This window comes from Pseudochaenichthys georgianus, chromosome 3 (assembly GCF_902827115.2).
Source record: "Pseudochaenichthys georgianus chromosome 3, fPseGeo1.2, whole genome shotgun sequence".
Taxonomy (NCBI): domain Eukaryota; kingdom Metazoa; phylum Chordata; class Actinopteri; order Perciformes; family Channichthyidae; genus Pseudochaenichthys; species Pseudochaenichthys georgianus.
This window is the reverse complement of record NC_047505.1, coordinates 13,695,138-13,717,788: the sequence shown is the minus strand read 5'-3', so window position 1 is coordinate 13,717,788 and position 22,651 is coordinate 13,695,138. Positions and strand designations below refer to the sequence as shown.

At 43.1% G+C, this 22,651-nt stretch overlaps 1 protein-coding gene across 1 annotated transcript in view; it reads right to left on the bottom strand.

Moving 5' to 3' along the window:
* The window catches only part of itfg1 (integrin alpha FG-GAP repeat containing 1), a 214,889-nt gene that overhangs the window by 29,689 nt on the left and 162,549 nt on the right, over positions 1–22,651 (bottom strand). Inside the window, exon 14 of the mRNA XM_034105187.2 lies at positions 20,723–20,801. Within this exon, the coding sequence (XP_033961078.1) occupies positions 20,723–20,801 (79 nt within the window). The remainder of the gene's footprint in view (positions 1–20,722; positions 20,802–22,651) is intronic.

Genomic DNA, 22,651 nt, shown 5'->3' with positions numbered 1-22,651 from the left:
ACTTTAGGTTCCTCTAATGTCAGTGATGTGTAGGCTTTTTATGGTTGGTGGCATATAAGCAGAGATGGGGTCGTTACTAAAGAAAAGTAATATATTACATATTACTTTTAAAAAAAGTAATATATTACACTACTTCGTTACTCTCTACATAAAGTAACTCGTTACTTTACTCGCAGGGCCGGCCCGCCCCTCTCTGCAGGCAGATCACGCAGACTGCTAAAGTTTCAAATGTTCTCTTTAGTTCAGTTTCCATTGTCGCATAAGACTGATCCAGATCCTGAATGTTTTCATATCTGACTATGGCTGTCCTCTGTCTCCTGCTATCTGTATATTTTGTGCAGTCTATCTCTGCTCACGCTGTTGCGTCGGCGTGTTCTCCTGAGTGTTGGCCATGTGTTGCACTGGAACCAGACTGGAGCACACCGCAATGACTTCAGCTGAGCACGTACGAACTGCGCATGCGTGAGTGGCAATAACTCTCCTTACCAGCAGGTGGCGGTAGTGTGTATTCGTCATTCAAAACAGGCAACAACCGGAAAACAGAGAAGAAGAACATAATACGTGCTATAAACAAACAACAAATAGCTGTGCGTTAGCTTCACCTTAGCATGTGTTCTTTGCAGGTGTTTTTTTAGGTTTGATTATGACTGATTTTTAGTAAGTAACGAAGTAACGCGTGTCGGGGCAATGTTAGTAACTGTAGTGTGATTACTGAATTATAAAAGTAGCGCGTTACACTACTCCGTTACCGACAAAAGTAATATTATTACAGTAACGCGTTACTTTGTAACTGAACTGTTACTTTGTAACGCGTTAAACCCAACTCTGCATATAAGGCCCAAAGCCTTATAAAACCACATTATTATGCTGTGTTAGCTTAAAGGTGGGGTAGGTAAGTTTGAGAAACCGGCTCGAGATACACTTTTTGTTATATTCCATGGAATGCTCTTAACATCCCGATAGCAATGAATATCTGAAGTGCTTTCACAAAAAATCCATAAAAAATGTAATCTGTGGAAGCCGTAGCGCTGTAAAAAGTACGACCAATCATCTGAGCCGGCCCGGCTAAAATAACTGGATGGCCTACCTGCCTGTCAGCCTTCCATCTGTGCACAAAATTATCTCATGCTCTCATTGGTCATGTGCGCGTTCGTGTGTGTTGGAGGAGGGGCTCTGTAAGGAAGTGGCAGATTTTTTCCGGCTGTGTATTTTCAAATTCTAGAGCACTCGAGCTGGTTTCTCCAAAATTATACCCCACCTTTAAATAACTGGTGTTAGAACAATCTTTGTTTTTATGATAAACACAATCAACTCAAATATGACATTACCACAATAGATGGATGCAACACATGTTTCAGCAGTTGTGAAGCTGCATTTGTTGTTGAGGTTATAATTACGTTTGCAAAGCCATTCATTGATAAAAGGGTCAGTTATCATCAGTATGATATTACACACTTGTATGCCAAGTAAATAATTCCATAATAGCTTTGTTGAATCTGAAGTTGGGATTTGTTGTTATCTGCAATGTTTTCCTAGCTTGGTAAAATGAATTTTGACTGTCCTCTAATTATCATTCCTCACTTTTCTCTCAGCAGAATGCCAGATAGGGAGGATAATTACTCTGCCCCTGATATTGAAGCTGACAAACTTTACTATCTCGTGGGCATAATAAGGGGAAATAAAGTGTGAAACATAAGAGAGGGAAAGACAGACACAGAGAGGGCATGGATGCCTATTGGGCAGCTACGGCATATTAATGTATTTGTGTCCATCTGCGAAAGGTCTTATGAAACATGGAGGATTTACCGCCTCTGGACATGCAGAGTGACAATGTGACATCTAGCATCAGCCTGAAACTGAGTCAAGTGTGTCTGGCCATGGAGGGAAATAAGGATTCCTAGACAACAAAGAAATACATGAATCAGGATTAAACGAGGAATCTAAACATAAAACACATGTTAAAAAACAACTGATAGAAGCGACAGTTGGGCACATGGGAAAAGAAGAAAATGCATAAACATAATTGGCTTTCAGTGAACACACAGGGTTGGGTTGTAACGGAATACATGTAACGGCGTTACGTAATCAGAATACAAAAATCAAGTAACTGTATTCAGCTCGCGTTACATTTGAAAAACGAGTAATCTGATTACAGTTACTTTCGTAAACCTGAAGTGAATATATTTTGGATTACTTATTGGAATTATTGGTGGAAAGATTTCCTCTCAACATGTAATATTCAAGTAGGTACAGCCGAATCATCACAGCCCACAAAACCTATCACCGCCGCAGATGGACCAAAAAAGCGTTTGAAAAAAAATCGCGGGTCCGCGAGCTCAGTGAAACAATAACAACGAAACATGGAGGAACAAAAGTCTGCGTTTAAATCGCGTGTGTGTGTATATATATATGTGTGTGTGGTTAAAACACATCAGCCTGCAGTCTTTAGCCTTACTAATGATTATTTCTGAAGGTAAACACAGTGAAGGCGGCGCGTGGAAGGCGGCGCGTGAAAGGCGGAGTTAACCCTCCCGCTGCCTCCTGGCGCTGCAGAGATTTCATGAAGTGAAGGAGGTTTTCCTTCTATCAAACAGCTGCGGGCAGCAGATAGGATACTGTGAGTGTCACGGACATGAATTCATAGATCAAGGCAGACTGGTGCACACACTCTCCTGTTTTGCCAATCCGGTGCTTAAACTATAGCTCTACACCCCTGGCCGAAATGTCCTTAAAATCAAGTCCGAGTTCGACATTTTAATTCATGTCCTGCCAACACTGGCAGGACAGAAGGCGACACGCCCGTTCTAAGCCGTGTCCCTCACTCTCCTCACATCCCAAGCTGCATCCCCAACAAGTGTATTATGTTGTTACATCGTTTCAGATGTGATGTTTCAGTGTGCTCTTGATAAGCCATTAAAACAGTAAAAACACGTTCAGTTTCCTTTTGCGTCTCCTGTTCACCAAAACATACCCACCTGTGATGGAAAAAGAAAGTAATCCAAAAGTTATCAAATCAGTAACTGATTACATTTACAAAGTAACCCTCCCAACCCTCCCAACCCTACACACACACACACACACACACACACACACACACACACACACACACACACACACACACACACACACACACACACACACACACACACACACACACACACACACACACACACACACACACACACACACACACCACACACACACACACACACACACACACACACACACACACACACACACACACACACACACACACACACACACACACACACACACACACACACTCTTTTACTCCCAGGGGATCCGAAATTAGGAAAAAAAGTGTTTTCAGAGAAATTCCTAGTGCCTGTCACTATAGTAACCATTGGCTTCCCTGACGGCGATAAAAGGAGCAAATTGCAGCGATGAAGGGTGGAGCCATGAGGTATAGAATTTGCCCACACACACACACCTTTTCTGCCTCCCCTGGAGCCCCCTTCAGGGCCCTCAAAATGGTGTCACGGTCTGGACATTGAATTATGAGGAATAATGTGTGTGTGTTTCTAGGAGAGTGTGTGTGATACGCTGAAAGACCCGCAGGGTTGTTCTGTCCTTATTGCTACCCGGCTTTCGCTACCCGGCTCATTCTGAAACTCTACACAACTGTAGCATATTGGCACCTGCACTCAGATATGACCGAAATCAAACCATGTGAGTGAGTTATTGTGTGTGTGTGTGTGTGTGTGTGTGTGTGTGTGTGTGTGTGTGTGTGTGTGTGTGTGTGTGAGAACAGTCCCTAAGAGAGCCTTCATCAACATACTTAGACCTTATATGCATAATATAAATAGGTCTACCAAAAAACGACTAACTCTAATGCTACCTCTAAAATCTAAACGAGTTGTGTGATTTGATTCTTCAATTTCACGAATTCTATATTACACATGGGGAGTAACTGAATCACAAATGGTCATTTTTGGGGTGAAGTATTCCTCGATGCTCCTTAAAATGTTCTGTCCTCAGTCAATTACTTGTCTAGTTAGCTACGCCTTATATCATTTTAGTTTTGATATCTGTCTCAGAGATAACAGAATAGTGAAAGTACAAAGCGATACATAATAGACAACGTTAAAAACGGTCAGACAAGAATTGAGTTATACTAAAAAACATTCAAACCAAAATGAGCTGGGAACCTGCTCATATTAGGGATGAATGTTTCTATGTGCATTTAGAATGATAAAAGCATTGGAAAATCCTTCTGGGGAACTTTGGAGACAGCACTCTGTACCAAATTGGGCAGACAGTACTGACCAAGTGAGTTTCAATGCAGTGGATTTCATTGCAACACTTCGTCATTTGGAGTGACACTTGGGTAATGCAAGACTGGCAGAAGGAATATAAACAGTATTGACAGTATGCGGAATGTTGTGTCAGTTGGGTGTGCTGTACTTGAAAACTATTTTCTTCTAAAGTTATGGTACATTCAATATTTTAAAAAGGGGCTTAATGAAGGAAATATTGTAATGAGAGATTTTTGAATGTAATGTAATGAATGCATTTCGGAAAGCCTAATTTCTCCAAATAGAGGTACTATGGAATTTTGTCCGTAATGATGGCGCTATATGAAAAGTCTAAGGATCACTAAAGTTATAGGAATTCCTCTTGAGTATGACATGATGAGCATATGTACAACATTTCATAAGAATCTGCCCATTAGTAACCCAAACCCTAACCCATTTCCATCCGTAGATATGTGATGTTAGCATGACCACATTGAGGATCGAACCTTTTTCAAAACTCTTCATCCGACAAATAACCCTAATTCTAACCCCAACTGAGGAGGACAAACATAAGTCTTGGTACATCCTAACTTCATTGGATTCATCTTACTCTCTTTGATAAGCTACATTAAGAAAAAAGGAGCATTTCATTTATTAAAACCCAATGATGTTTGGAGACCGACAAATCAACAGCCAGGTGGATGACAACGGCGACGAATGAAAACTTAAACAGTGTCTAGACAATGGATGGTTTCTATAAACTGGCTGCAGGGAAGAGAGGTAGCAGGCTGAGAAGAGACAGATGAATGTGAGAGGAGGGCTGGAGGAGGGAAGCCTAGGAGAAAGAACATGAGAGAGCAGGGACGGAGGAGGGAGGCAAAAGAAGAGAAAAAGCATGCTGAGCTCGATCGATAGTCATATTCCCAGTCTCCGCGGAGGATTGTCTCTCCACTCTGTTTTTTTTCCAGTCCACACTAATATTTCCTTCTCCTCTCTCCTCCTCTCTGCGTTCTTCTCCTCCCATCAACGTATCTTTCTATTTCATTCCCACCATAATGTCCACCCCTCTTCTTTCCCCTGATGACTCTAGCCAATGCTCAGTCCTCTGCACCCTCTAATTTCCACCCCTTTCATTTCTCTCATCCACCTACTCTACTGCCTTACTCCCATATTGTGAATTCTCGGTGTGTTCCATGCCTATCTTTCAAACATTGTGGATTCAAGCGGTTTGGGAATAGGGCCACTCTTGCTGAGGTCTCTGAAAAACAGAGGGGTATACTGCGGCCAGGGATCAGTATGAAGTCAAGCGCAAGGAGCTGGCTTTTACCACACCGCTTGAGGCATCAGCATGATGTCGCAAAACGCAACATGAACGGATAGGTCAACTCGTCTCAGCATACACCAATTTCATTTGAGTTGCTTTGGACCCTCCACATTTTTAAAAGGTTAAGATAAGATAAATGTGTTTGCTGTCGGAGATGAACATGTGTTTTGAAAGATTTTGCATGTACAATGATTGTGTGCTAGGGGTGTAACGGTATCCGTATTCATCCCGTACCGTCATGGTTCGGACGTCACGGTTCGGCACATGCAGTCACACGGCGAATATGCCTTTTTTTACGAGTGGGAAAAAAGTCTGTCACTCAGGACAGTATTACACTATATATAATCCAGGGGGCGGTATTGCGCCTAAAAGCCAGCCGCCCGTAAATAACAAATGAAGAACAAGAACAAAACACAACAAAACGAACACAATACATGAAGAAGAAAAGTTAGTAGCTATGGCGAGTTCACACAACACACAGGAGCTAGAAGACCCACCTGCTTCTTTTAAATCAGGTGTGTGGGAACATTTCGGGTTCCCTGTGGACTACAACAATGATGGGGTGCGAGTTGTGGATCGGACGAGGACGGTGTGTCTGCGTTGTTCGACAACGGTGCGGTATGCTAGTGGTAACACGTCAAACATGCTCAATCACATCCGAGTCAGTCTCAGTCCCCAGCGAGAGGGTTTTCTCCACGGCAGGTGACATAGTTACCGCCAACAGATCTGCCCTCACTACTGACAACGTAGACAAACTCATCTTTCTGAAGAAAACCTTGAAAATAGAGTAAAGCTTGAGTACCTTTATTTAGGCATAATGGCCTCGCACACACACAAGTTAATTACACATGTTAGACATTGCTCCTAAAGGTACAGATTTTATTTTGTTTTATATTTATCATTGTATTTATTTTATATTTTGACATCAGGAGATGTTATACAGTTCTGTATTGCCTTTTATTGATTGTGATTGAAACACTTTCTTATTATTTATTTTAATATTTTCAAGACATTCTTTTTAGTTGTACAGCTTATTTAACCTTTTAGTTTGACATCAGCCATATGGCCATTGGTGTGTGTTACTGTTTGTGGTTTGTTTTTAACTGTGTAATACAGTTAATGATTCCAAATGTTAGAGTTCCTTATTTTCATACCAAAACTTGCTTTAGTGAGCCTTTGCTAATCCGCTGAACCCATTAGCCTAATTGGACAATCTGCAGAGAGCTCCACATTGATCCGGGCCTGTTGTGATTCTACTCCTTATGAGCACTCAGTCTTTTCGGTTTCTGTCTCTCTCAAACGTCCTCCCTCTCTTCCTCTCTGCTCTGTTCCCCCTCTTGAGCATAATAATCTTTGGCACCGTGGACGCACTCGGCCCGTCTGGACACAGGCTATTTCATTACGCCTGTTAGTGTTACCATGTCTTCCTTTCAATTTCAATTGCCATCTGGGTGGCAGTAATGGCCAAATATGTTGGGTTTGAAAAAGCTAATGACGGACTGTTGGCAATGACAATAGTTGGGTTTTCATCCAGATGTATTTAACGGAGTGATACAAAAATGGATATTTCGACAAACTGCATCTCATTCCACATGAGAAAAGTGAGAGTAGGCACTGTTTTATCTCAAAAGATTAGTGGCTTTCAACTCACAAATGCAGTAAAATATGAGTATAGCATAATCTCTTAATTGTCAATTATTATTAGGAAAATAATGGAGTGAAAAGGATCAAATAGTATAGCACTACAAATAATTGTATTAGTTTGATATGCTTTTAGCCCAGAGCGTCAGACAGCCGAAGACTGACAAAGACATTGGAGTCCTGCGGGAGTCACGAGGGTGGCAAAGAGGAGGCAAATCCTCCTCTGATTAAGCTAATTACCGCTGGTGTTTTATTTTATTTTATTTGGTTGTTTAGCCCCTCATGCTATAATCATGTGTATTTTCTCCATTCCTGTTCATGTGTCTTCTCGCAAATATCACTGGCCCTGTGTATCTCCTAATCGCTATAACCGGCCTGCTCTCGTCTATCCCACGTGCTCCACTGAGATCCAACATCTAGTTTCAGGTGGCCTGTGGAACTGCCAGTCAGCTGTTCCTAAGGCTGACTTCATCTCTGGCTACGCTTCCCTGCAGTCTCTGGATTTCCTTGCTCTCACTTAAGGCCCTGACACACCAAGCAGTCACCAGAGGACTAGCCGACGCTGAAGTCGGCTGTTGCCTGGCCGTGTTCTCCTGCGTTTTGGCCATGTGTCGCACGGGAACACACCGCACCGACTTCAGTGCATGAGTGGCAATAACTCTCCTTACCAGCAGGCGGCGGTAGTGTGTATTCGTCATTCAAAAGAGGCAACAACCGGAAGACAGAGAAGAAGAAGAGTATCTTTTCTCCGTAATATCATACAGAGCTGGCCTCTCCTGGATCAAGGTGATAAGCAGGTCTTCGTTTGCATCATTCCAGATCGCCATGATGAGATGAAAATGAATAGCAGTCTGTGTGTGCCTTCTTAAATCGTTTGTTTACGTCCCTCACTTCCGCTTCGCTTCTCATGCACTGATTTGCTAGCTGAACAGCCAATCAGAGTGATTATTTGGTCCGACTGCCAGACCCGATGCATGGCCGATTCAACATGTTGAATCGGCCATGCATCGGGTCTGGCAGTCCAAATAAGGCGTGTCACGGTCGACGGTGCGGGACACACCAACCTGACTACGCCGCCGCGAATGCCCGACAGCCTCTGACGGCCTCTGACTCCCAAAATCGGGTTGGTGTGTCAGGGCCTTTAGACCTGGATTACTCCATCCAACATATCCACCCCAGCAGCTCTCTCCACAGCATATTCCTTCTCCCATACACCCAGACCCACTGGCAGAGAAGGTGGCACTGGTCTCCTGCTCTCTCCCAAATGGAGCTTTTCCCTCTTCAAGCTACCTAACTTCACTCCTTCCACCTTTGAATTCCATGCCGTCACAGTAACCCATCCTATACAATTAACCATTGTTGTTCTCCACCGTCCACCAGGCGCCTTGGGGGACTTCTTGGAGGAATTAGATAATCTCCTCTCACACATCCCTGAATCTGGCCCTCCCGCTGTACTTCTCGGAGACTTCAACCTCCAGACAGGGAAGATAGACGAACTAACATCTCTGTTAACCACCTTTGCTTTCTCACTGTCTCCATCCCCACCAACTCATAAAGCTGGCAATGTCCTTGATCTCATATTCTCAAGGAACTGCGCTACTTCTAACCTCTCTGTAAACCCGCTCCACACATCCGATCACTTCTTCATTTCATTCTCTCTACCCCTTTCCAAACATAACAAACGAATCTCTTCTCATCCTGCACCTGTCCGCCGTAACCTTCGTTCCCTCTCCCCCTCTACCTTTGCCTCATCGGTGCTCTCAGCCCTCCCTTCCTCTGTCTCGTTCCAACTCCTGCCTCCAAACTCTGCTGCAGAAACTCTACTCTGGACTCTCTCTGTCCTCTCACATCTCGGCAGGCTCGTCAGTCACCTCCTGCTCCCTGGCTAAATGACGCACTGCGTGCTAATAGAACCGTCCTTAGGGCAGCAGAGCGGAAACGGTGGAAATCCAAACACCATGACGACCTCCTAACCTATCAGGCTCTCCTCTCCTCTTTCTCTGCTTCGATCTCTCAGGCAAAAAGCACCTTCTTTCAAGATAAGATCCAATCTTCCTATTCCAAAAAACTATTTTCCATCTTCTCCACCCTCTTGGACCCCCCCAAAGCCCCTCCCCCCTCCTCACTTCTGTCAAGCGACTTTGTTAACCACTTTGAAAAAAAGGTTGATGATATTCGCTCTTCTTTTTCTGACTCACCCTTACTCACCGCTGGGTCACCAGACCCTCCTTTCACCCACACACTAACCTCCTTTTCCCCTCTCTCTCCACGTGAGGTTCTTACCCTCATTACCTCGGCCCGCCCTACCACCTGTCCTCTGGACCCTATCCCTTCAAACCTCCTTCAGACTATCGCTCGTGATATTCTACCGTTTCTCACCCATTTCATCAACACTTCTCTGACTTCTGGTCACTTTCCAAATAGTCTTAAGGAGGCAAGAGTAAACCCTCTCCTAAAGAAACCCACTCTCAACCCGTCTGATGTTATAAACTACAGGTCTGTCTCTATCCTCCCGTTCCTGTCTAAAACACTTGAACGCGCTGTCTTTTAACAACTCTCCTGTTATCTCCATCAGAACAACCTTCTGGATCCGCACCAGTCTGGTTTCAAGGCAGGTCACTCCACAGAAACTGCCCTCCTTGCTGTCACTGAGGAACTGCACACTGCCAAAGCAGCCTCCCTCTCCTCTGTCATCATCCTGTTGGACCTGTCTGCTGCATTCGACACGGTGAACCATCAGATCCTCCTTCGCACTCTCCAAGACCTTGGAGTTTCAGGCTCTGCACTTTCCCTCCTCACCTCATACCTCAAAGACCGCACCTACAGGGTTACTTGGAGAGGGTCAGAGTCCGACCCTTGTCAATTAACTACAGGGGTCCCTCAGGGCTCTGTTCTTGGTCCCCTCCTCTTCTCCTTGTACACAAACTCGCTCGGATCAGTCATTAGCCCGCATGGTTTTTCATACCACTGCTACGCTGACGACACCCAATTAATTCTGTCCTTTCCCCGCTCAGAGACCCAGGTCGTCGCACGCATCTCTGCTTGTTTAGCTGATATCTCTCAGTGGATGTCTGATCATCACCTCAAGCTCAACCTTGACAAAACTGAACTGCTTTTCCTTCCGGGAAAAGAGTGCCCCACTCTTGACCTAACAATCAACACCGGCACCTCTGTTGTTTCCCCGACTCAGACTGCAAGGAATCTGGGTGTGATCCCAGATAACAACCTGTCCTTCACTGCAAACATAGCTGCTACAACCCGCTGCTGCAGATACACGCTTTACAACATCAGGAGGATACGTCCCCAGCTGACCCAGAAAGCGACGCAGGTTCTGGTCCAGGCTCTCGTCATCTCACGCCAAGACTACTGTAACTCCCTCCTGGCTGGTCTACCTGCATGTGCCATCCGACCTCTGCAGCTCATCCAGAATGCAGTGGCTCATCTGGTCTTCAACCTTCCTACATTTTCCCACACCACTCCGCTCCCTTCACTGGCTTCAGGTAACTGCTAGAATCCACTTCAAGACACTGGTACTTGCATACCATGCTGCGAATGGATCTGGCCCTTCCTACATCCAGGACATGGTTAAACCGTACACCCCAGCACGTGCACTCCGCTCTGCATCAGCCAAACGACTCGCTGCACCCTCGCTGCGAAGGGGACCCAAATTCCCATCAGCAAAAACACGTGGGTTTGCTATCCTGGCTCCAAAATGGTGGAATGAGCTCCCCATTGACATCAGGACGGCAGAAAGCTTACACACCTTCTGGCGCAGACTGAAAACTCATCTCTTTCGACTCCACTTCGAGCGATAGAATTACTAACAAAGAACTGCTAACAGAGCACTTATATACTAATAAAGGACTATCTTATCTATAGCCAGTTGAGTAGCACTTGAAATGCTTGACTCTATGAAACCTGATGTACTTATATGATTCTGTTTTCTTCAAGGTTGTGTCTTCCTGGTCGAATTTACTTATTGTAAGTCGCTTTGGATAAAAGTATCAGCTAAATGCAATGTAATGTAATGTAAATATTTATTTCGTCTAACACTTTTAAATCTAGAAGGGCATTCTGAGAGTGCAGCCCTCCACCAAGGCTGTCTGTGAGTGGGAAATAATGCGTGTATCCTCCCTGTGATTCGGATCGGCTCCAACATTAATTGGATGCTTCCTTTGCCCATGCTACACTCCTTTACAAAATGTAATGGAAATCCAGCAAGTAGTTATTCCGTAATACTGCTGACAAAAACAACAACAAGCGAACTGAGCTGAAAACAGAACCTCCTTGCTGGAGTTTATAAATCTTATTTGATATTTGTCCTTGGAGGCATACAACAACCATATTCAAGGTGATTACACTACATCTATCATCAGCTTCCTGGCTGAGGTGATGACAACAACATCAATGTGTTATTGGATGCAGGGATTGTTTCTGGATAGTTTAAATCGAATCCTGTATCTAAGGTGGCTTGTTGACTATAGTTTTCTTTTTATTATTGATCCCTATCTGAGAGTTACATGTAACACTGTTCCCTGTTCGTCTAAAGATGGGTGGATGACCCTGCTTGACCTGGAACCCCCGAGAGAAACACAGTGTGTGCATCTGATCGTCCATATTGAGAGAGAGGAATACAAAGCTTGTTAATCATAACTTCCAACTATTCATCTCTACCATTCCACCTCTCTCTCCCTGTCTCAGCAGGAGTTACTTGATAATGAGCTGTGGTGTTGTCAGAATCACAGCCCATGCTCATCCATCCAGCCTGCTTAGTAAGCGGCATGGCACACCACTGTCTGCTGCGTGTGCGCGCACACACACACACACACACACACACACACACACACACACACACACACACACACACACACACACACACACACACACACACACACACACACACACACACACACACACACACACACACACACACACACACACACACACACACACACACACACACACAATAAAAAAAGCCTCACACAAACAAAGAAAAGAGCGTGAGCATTATCGCTGTGATATGAAGCTGCAATGATTATTTAACCTAAACGATTAGTTGACTGACAGAAAGATAATGGAAAACTATTATGAAAAGTGATCCATTGTGGACGTAATTTTTCATGCAAAGATGTCAGAAAAGGCTGTTCTTAGCTTCTCAAATATTTCTATGTTTTATGCCGTATTGTAATTAATATTTCGGGGTTTTGGACTGACTTACAATATATTGGTCAGTTTAATTTTTAAATGTTTTAAATACATATTGAAGCTTTAAGTTACATATATTTAGGGATGGTGCTGCTTTGAAATACAGATGGGTTCTGTCTTGTCAGCTCCACTGCTTCACCTGGCCCGGCCTCAATTGCACTGATGGTGCCCATTTTTAGATGAGCCTGCTGGGGTCACTTCCAAGGTGGCGACAGCCCAAGTCACCTTCTTTGAACTTCACAACGGCTCATCAGAAACCTATACATGACTTCACAGAGACCATTTAAATATTTTTTATTAATCTACGGTTGGCAGTCCTAGTGTAAAAGCTTTACTGCGTCATTAAGTATGCACTGTGTGTGAGTATGTTTGCATTGTCTCAGGTAACATGCCAGACTAAGATTACTCCATTTCCTTCCTTTTTTCCTATCCTTTCCTTCCTCTTAGTCTACAGCGACTTCATTCATACACTGTGCCTTCTCGACCCTTGTGTCTATTTCCCAGCATATTATAATCTCTCCTTTCCTCTCTTCCTTTCAGAAGGGTGAAGGGTAAGTGAAGATTGTTGGGCTCCATTGGAGAGGCCCAGACATCTTGTGTGTGTGTGAGTGTGTGTGTGAGTGTATGGGTGTGTGTGTTTGTGTACACCTCATCATTGCTCATCTCTGGCAGCCTCACTGGCTGTTCCCCTAGCCACAAACTACAGAATAAATACACTTTAAATCACCACACACACACACACACACACACACACACACACACACACACACACACACACACACACACACACACACACACACACACACACACACACACACACACACACACACACACACACACACACACACACACACACACACACACACACACACACACACACACACACACACACACACACACACACACACACACACACACACACACACACACACACACACACACACACACACACAGCACACACACACAAGCCGCCTGCTCGCTGGCAGCACTTTGCTGCTGTTAAATGAGGGGTCTAGGGACTTGTGCCAGCAAAGCCTTTGGCTACTCTAGCCCTCCTCCTTTCTGCATGCATTCCAGTCAAACACACACTCAAACAAAAATCTAAAGATATGATGGGCAAAATGGAACACGGAAGTATATTCTTATGGTAAATTAACCGGGTTCTGCCTACTGAACACCGAACCAGGAACATAAAGACGGTGACTGGGGAGACACTCAAAGACTTTTTCCAGAAGATGTACTTTCTCAGTGGACATAATTGTGTGGTATAAATGGTATAGCATGAGTCATCAGCCCAACTAGGCCCCATCCTGCTTCAGTTCACCTCTCAGGAAGCCTGGGAGGGTTAGCGGTAGTTTCTTATTTTCAAGAGAACATTGGATTTGCCCATTGCAAGTCATTTGGTTTCCAGAGATATACATGCACAGTTCGACTGAAATAGGTTATCATTAACTCTTCTGAAAGGTGTAAGGTACGACTTATTGGTTTGTTTGAGAGATCTACAGCAGGATAATCCAAAAAGCGACTGGGCATATTTCCATTAAACCAAGTGGAGGTTTGTAGCATGGGCAAAGGAAGAAGCCATTTACATTTAGAGATATCATAGGCAAATACACACATTGTCTTTCACACATCGGAACCGAGTGCGCTCCTGCGTAGTAACCTTCTAGTTTTCTGCAGGTTTAGAAATTCAAGCAATCCCTTTCTCATTGTCATTTTTTTCAGGTTGGGTTTGCCAATCTCCAGAAATGTGGTTTCTAGAGTTATACATCCACAGTTTGATTGATTCAGGTGATGATTACCATTGCAATTTAATTGTTGGTTTGTTTGCCAGTTTGTCAACCGGATTACAAAAATAACTACTGGGCATATTTCCATTAAACCCACTGGTGGTTTGTAGCGAGGCCACGGAAGAAGCCATTCGATTTGAGATATCTAAGGCAACCCCTTTCTCATTGTATTCAAGTTTTCATTTGATATATATTGTAATGTCTTTTGGAGATGAATTGAAACAGAGCCTGTGAGACTGTTGGCTAACCTCACTACTGCTCCTGTGGCTGCAGCCAGGATGAACCATCTTTTATAGAGCCTTTCCTGAAGAGTGCTGGCTGCATAGCAGGACCAGGGGTTTTAACAATAAGATATTCGATTGTAATATTCAAGTGTCCACATACTTTTGGTCATGCAGGATTGCAAAGCAATTCATTTTTACATCAATTCATAATTTAGTTTAGCTGCCTATGTTTCAGGTCTGTAGACAAACATATGGAGCTTTTTCAGGATCTCAATCAATGAAGAATTGTAGCTTCTTTCAAATTCAGTGGGCGTCTGTATCAGTCTTCATCTTCTCTGCAGTGGGTGTGGGTGCAGGTAGTGATAGCCCTCCCCCTACCTCCCCACTGTTTCTCTATATGCCCATTAGATAGACCCTCCAGAAAAACGCCGGCAAAAATCCTTGATTATGCGATTAAACATGCAGGGTTTTTACGTGATTTTATGCAGTGGAATTGCAGAAAGTTGTGAAATATGCTAAATATGTATTCTCTCTCACACACAACCTGCCACTAACGTTAAACCCTTTTACTATTCAATTAAACACAATGTTTATTTATTGTAAAAGCAATTGGGCTATTTTAAACACACACACACACACACACACACACACACACACACACACACACACACACACACACACACACACACACACACACACACACACACACACACACACACACACACACACACACACACACACACACACACACACACACACACACACACACACACACACACACACACACACACACACACACACACACACACACACACACACACACACACACACACACACACGCGCCTCATTCTGTTTTCATTTACTCGTTCGTTATCTGACCAGCTTCAATCTTGTATGCTACTCATCTCGTTTCTTGTAGCCCTCGAAAGGGTTTTGGAGGTTGATGCCTCGGTGAACGTGAGTTGTTTGGCTTTCTTGTCCGCAGCAGCAGAAAGCATTTTCGAATGTTTGAATGAATCAAAGTGGGTCGTCACCGTCGATTTTTCACTAGGGAGGTGTTCCAGGCACGTCCAGCTGGGAAGAGACCAAGGGGTATACCTAGGACCAGGTGGAGGGATTATATCTCTTCGCTGGCCTGGGAGCGCCTTGGGATCCCCCAGTCAGAGCTGGTTGATGTCGCCAGGGAAAAGAAAGTTTGGGGCTCTCTGCTGGAACTGCTACCCCCGCGACCCGACCACGGATAAGCGGGAGAAGATGGATGGATGGATGGACTTCTCAAATTGTTGCAATTTGCTTTTATGATTACTACATTTGTATCAAGACTTTGTATGCAAATGTAAAATACTCATTTAAAATCTTACCTAGTAACGAATTTAACTTTCTGTGGCAAATGGGGAGAAATAGGAAATCAACCTCTGAATTTTGCTCTCAAAGTGCGCCAGATGCATTTAGTTTTCAAATGAAACAGAATAATATAGGGTGAAAATTCTTTACTTTTTATAAAGCAATATATATATATATATACACATAGACTCATAGCCGAAAGAAAACATGTTTTTTCCAATATCACAAGGCCCCAGTGGAGAGGTTATTTGATGGGTACTTATTGTTATACCTGCACTTGAGTATTTCCTTTCAAAGTTATTCTTATCTCTAATAGTAGGGACCAAAATGACTTTCCCCACACTATATTGCTTTGTTAACCTCTACTTCAGAGCCCTACACTATTTGACATGTGTTTGAAAGAGGGGTGACCTTGAGCTTGTTGAAGCCTCACCTGTAATTTTGTCCTCATTGACACACACACACACACACACACACACACACACACACACACACACACACACACACACACACACACACACACACACACACACACACACACACACACACACACACACACACACACACACACACACACACACACACACACACACACACACACACACACACACACACACACACACACACACACACACACACACACACACACACACACACACACACACACACACGCGCCTCATTCTGTTTTCATTTACTCGTTCGTTATCTGACCAGCTTCAATCTTGTATGCTACTCATCTCGTTTCTTGTAGCCCTCGAAAGGGTTTTGGAGGTTGAACCTATGGCTCCAACACACAGTTGCACGGGGTGCAGAATAGTTTCCCCCCACTTTCGTGCAAGACATCGGGGTACTGCTTTGCCCGGTCTTTAGCAGAAATGTTCGTCGGTAAATGAGATGGATTAGATTTGTTCATCTTGGTGTTTTCTCTCTCGTGTGAGTCCCACACGTTCACTCTACGGTGTTGTTTATTTATTTATTTATTTGACAGGGACAGTGCACATTGATTGACATTTCTGTAAATGCGCCAGAGTTAGCCAACAGGCTATTTTTCGTAATAATAGGTAAATACAATCAGTAAAACAACATTCAACAGAGATGCTTATATTATGATAAAAGCATACATAAAAACAAAACTAAAATACATATTCACAAAGTAGACAGATAGCAACAGGTCAAGGCACATGTACAAACAGAGCGTTGTAAAGTGCAGATTGTGTCAGTGTGTTTACCTTCTGTGATGATGACGTCGCGTCATCATCATCATCATCACTTCACGTCAAGACGAGTTAACTTTTTTTTTTCTCAATTTAGTGTGGAAAAATGCGGGGATTATGCGCCCTTTTAATAAATATGCGCCCTTTTAAGAATCTGCGCCATTTTGCCGATTATGCGGTAAATTATGCGATTTTGTCAGATTATATAGCTGGCTAATGGTGGTGAAATAATAATGACGTTAGCCTGTTAATTGACTACTCTTTGTAGTACTCTATGTAAAATATGTGCACACTTAAACAGATCCATGACACAATGAGATCTGACAAAATGGGATTATGCTGCCCAGGGACAGACTATATATATCCCTGACTGTCAGTGCATCTTGTCCTAATCCGGCTCTGCGTCCTTCCTACAATGTTACATCAAATAAGTGTGGCTAATACAGTCCAGCATTGCTGTCCTCAATGTCTGATCTTTCTATGTATCTGTCTCTCTACCTGTATATCGTTCCATTCTTATTAGTCTCAAGTAACATCAGGAGGATACGTCCCTTAATGACCTAGAATGCCACACAGGTTCTGGGTCAGGCTCTTGTCATCTCACGCCTTGACTAGTTCAACTCCCGCCTGGCCGTTCAACCTACAAGTGTTATCTGAGCTCTGCAGCTAATCCAGCATGCCGTAGACAGAAAGGTTTTCAAACTACCATGGGCGGTTCTAGTGGGAGGGCCAACAGGGTCCAGTGCCCCTGTAACTCTGTGCTTGGAACCCCCTTTGGCCCCCTTCCAAAATAATACATCTATGACAATGCCATTTGTGATACTTTTGCAGCCAAGTCTCTACTCTTACCTGGGCCTAAGATAACATCAATGGGTTTGTTTTCCGTTTTGTATGTAACCTACCCAAGTTCTCCCAAAGTACAACTCTTCTCTGCTCCCTTCACTGGTTACTATTAGATGCCCGAATCCGCTTCAAGATACCGGCCTACATTGCCATGAATGGATCAGGTCCTTCCTACATCAAGAACATGGTTAAACTATACACTCCAGCAGCTGCACTTCACTCCAGCTTGCTACTTCCTCACCTTGAGTAGGACCCAGGTACCCAACAACAAAAACACAACTGTGTGTTTGGCTCTAAAATTACAGAAGGAGCTCCCCATTGACCAGGAAAGTCTACACATCTTCCGTCGCAGACTGAAAACCCTCCTGATTCAACTTCACCTTAATTGGCAAATAAAGAAACAACACTTTCAATACCATATGTAGCACTTTGGCAAGATTTGGCTTATTTGAAACCAATGCAGTAGCACTTACAATGGTTCGGCTGATTGAAAGCTAATGTCATTACAGAATTCTTGCTGTTTGAGTTTGTAAAAATGTAAAGTAATGTAAAAGTATAACCATAGTTTATTATTTGAAGACCTAGTAATCATACAGGTGACATCATTACACTCAAAACAGCTGGAGTCACAGGGCCTTTAACTGATTTTAAGGAAGTACTTTTCATAATTCATGTGAGAGTCTTCACTGCTACCGACAGCATGGTACCTTGTGTATTCCAGTACAGAACACAGCCAGATGTTGACAGGAGTTGTTAACAATAACGGAAGGGTGTAGTCCGATGAGAATACATGAAGTGCTGCTGTCTGAGATTGAAAACTTGAAAAGATACTCAAGTTCTTGTGCGACAGCAATTCACTTCCTGCAGTCTAGATCATCCTATCCTAAAGGGTTCCATACACATTACATTACATGTTACTTGTTAAGACGCTTTTATCCAAAGCGACTCACATACTCAATACTGTGGGCAATCCCCACAGGAGCAATTTGGGGTGAAGTGTCTCAGGGACACAACGACATGCTGACTGCATCAACGCACTACGCCACTGCGCCACACGCCTCCCTACACAATCAGCAATGTCCCTCGTGAACTTTGTTGAAAGAACAAAGCAAACTACGAGTGTTGTATGGCATTTTCAAATTGTTACAAAGACACTAATTATTTCTAGAATGATACATGGAAAAGGTTTTGGTTTTAAAGTTTTTTCTGCAACGCTCTAAACAGTATCCCAAAGCAGAACTGATGCATTTGATTGATAATATTGGAAGACTTGGATGAAAATGAATCCGGACAAGCAACAGTTGAATATTTTTGGGTAAAAAAGGAACATTTAAATGTATTTCATAATTATACAAGTATAAATGTATTCTAAACCTTCATTTACACAGGGATATAACATGTGGAAAGAGTACGTTTAAACATAGCATTCACGATCCAGAAGTGTCATGGATCAAACATTACAGCCATATATCTGATGTATCCTTTGTTCAGTCTTTGTGCCTTTGATCTAGCTGCCCTTTATGCCTCAGCCTTTCTCTTCGAGCAGAGTTTATTTTCTCATATACAGTGGGGCAAAAAAGTATTTAGTCAGCCACCAATTGTGCAAGTTCTCCCACTTAAAAAGATGAGAGAGGCCTGTAATTTTCATCCTAGGTATACCTCAACTATGAGAGACAAAATGAGGAAAACAAATCCAGAAAATCACATTGTCTGATTTTTAAAGAATTTATTTGCAAATTATGGTGGAAAATAAGTATTTGGTCAATAACAAAGGTTCATCTCAATACTTTGTTATATACCCTTTGTTGGCAATGACAGAGGTCAAACGTTTTCTGTAAGTCTTCACAAGGTTTTCACACACTGTTGCTGGTATTTTGGCCCATTCCTCCATGCAGATCTCCTCTAGAGCAGTGATGTTTTGGGGCTGTCGCTGGGCAACACAGACTTTCAACTCCCTCCAAAGATTTTCTATGGGGTTGAGATCTGGAGACTGGCTAGGCCACTCCAGGACCATGACATGCTTCTTACGAAGCCACTCCTTCGTTGCCCGGGCAGTGTGTTTGGGATCATTGTCATGCTGAAAGACCCAGCCACGTTTCATCTTCAATGCCCTTGCTGATGGAAGGAGGTTGTCACTCAAAATGTCACGTTACATGGCCCCATTCATTCTTTCCTTTACACGGATCAGTCGTCCTGGTCCCTTTGCAGAAAAACAGCCCCAAAGCAAGATGTTTCCACCCCCATGTTTCACAGTAGGTATGGTGTTCTTTGGATGCAACTCAGCATTCTTTCTCCTCCAAACACGTCTAGTTGAGTTTTTACCAAAAGGTTCTATTTTGGTTTCATCTGACCATATGACATTCTCCCAATCCTCTTCTGGATCATCTAAATGCTCTCTAGCAAACTTCAGACGGGCCTGGACATATACTGGCTTAAGCAGGGGGACACGTCTGGCACTGCAGGATTTGAGTCCCTGGCGGCGTAGTGTGTTACTGATGGTAGCCTTTGTTACTTTGGTCCCAGCTCTCTGCAGGTCATTGACTAGGTCCCCCCGTGTGTTTCTGGGATTTTTGCTCACCGTTCTTGTGATCATTTTGACCCCACGGGGTGAGATCTTGCGTGGAGCCCCAGATCGAGGGAGATTATCAGTGGTCTTGTATGTCTTCCATTTTCTAATAATTGCTCCCACAGTTGATTTCTTCACACCAAGCTGCTTACCTATTTTTTCTTTCTTCTCTTTCTTATTTTCTTTTTCTGATTTGCGGACGTTACTTATTTTGTATTTGAGTATAGTATTTTAGTTTTTAATGTATCTCATTTTGTTATGTATGCCCTGTAAACAATCTTAAAATGCACAAAAAAAGAAAAAGATAGTTGTTACCTGAGGCATTTTTCAAGTTGCCGTTGGAGTCCGTTGTGGTGTAACTGACGTAGGGACCAGGCTGGTTAACACCATACGGCTGCAAAAACACACAGGCAAACATGAATAAAAACAAAGATTCTTTTGACGGATTTATTTCGCACGAGCTGTCTATCAGAGAGGGTGAAAGAGGACAGGGGGAAACAAACAGGGAGGGGTGGAAGAGAGGAATACAGAAAGGGAGCATGTTGGCGTCTTTTTACCACAGTAACCTTGAGCAGTTTTTGTTTAATTTCACTAGGTGACATGGAACATGTCTGACCCAGCTGGTTCTAATTGCATAGCATTAATGACAGCTGCCTGTGTGGGCGTTTGCAGAGGGCTTGTCTTATCTCTTTATTATGACGACTAATGAAGAGATCTGTAGAGCCATGCTTCACTTTACATCAGCTAAACCCGGCTTGTTACGCACGCACTGCAAAGAGAGACTAGGCCATTTCTGCTGTGAAACTCGGCGGCCGGGTGAGGAAGGAATAGAAATGAGGTCAGAAAAAGAAACAGAGAGAGGAATGAAAAGGCCACAGAGGAGCAGATTAGTGTGCTCAAACAAAGCTGAAGAGGAAGAGAGGTGTGACTAAGAAGAAGAGGAGCGGCAGAGTGAAATGAAAAGATAGAGGGGGTGATGGATGGGAGAGGAGAGGAGGAGAAACAGGCGCGAGCTTCCAGCGTCTACTGCATTCATCATACCTTTCAGTTAGACAACAAGCGGGTGGAAGAGTAGACAGACAGAAACCAAAACAAGTCTAATACCAGCCGCCTCTTGTTGATGTCGAAGCTTTCCACTGGTGAAAGGTTATATAAGGAGAGATGCTACTGGCTACTGCATTTGTCAGATTTCTCCACCTACAGTACACATGATCATCTGACAGAAGAGATGTTTGGGAGGAATAAAGGAGCTTAAAGGTAATGGCTCCAAAAAGAGATGGCTGCATTTGACTCCAAAATAACATTTTAGTTTTAGCTAACGGTATGTTTTCCATGCAAAACCTTGCAGCCCCAAGCCGTGTGTCATGTATGGGTCATCCATCCATCTCTAGCGATTTTAGAATAGTTAGAATTGGGCATTTGGACTAGTAGATTAGTGATTGTCTGAGTACTTCCCTGTTTTTTTGGGTGTTGTTTGACATTTTATGAAGCTTAGTAATGGTCTGCCTCTGACAAGCGAGAACAAGCTGTTGCATCATGCAGATAGAGGCAATGAGATAAAGAGCATGAAGAGACAGCATATCTTCCCAGTGAATTAAGTCTTTATCTGGACCAGTCCCAAGTTTGTAATAGTTTAAACGGTGCAAAGTGTTTGGTGATATCTTTTTTTTCAGTTTAATTGAATGATTTAAGAAGGCATTTAAGCTTTTCTTGGTTGGGTGAGAGAAACCTAACTTCCGAAGGTATAAAGTGGTATTTTTCTGTTTAATAAGGAAAACAGGTTTGTCAGTTTGTTTGGCGTGTTTATTAGAATATAAAGAGAGCTAACAGAGATTGTGAGATGTAGAGAACTTGCCACTCAAACAGTTCTTCCAGCTTTTATTTGTGTTGTCCAATCAAATAAATTCAAGGGCACATTCCAGGGAGAGCTTTGTAACTCTAATTGCATTTTACTTTCTACTATTTCCTTGAAATGTTAACTCGTGCTTAATATACTCCCATGAACTGATTTGGCATCAAATAAATTAATCAACATGGCCTTCCTTGATTCCACTGCATCTTTTACCTGAATCTGAAGCAACAGGTCCCCATCAATATTCATGGGATATTTAATTTTTTTATTAAAATATTGTGGGGATTTAACATTAGACCATTTCTTCTAGAGGAGGCATCTAGTTTGTTTGGGTTTGTTTTGTTGTATTTGAATCATTGTTTTTATTGATGCTGTTTTCTTGTTATTGGAAC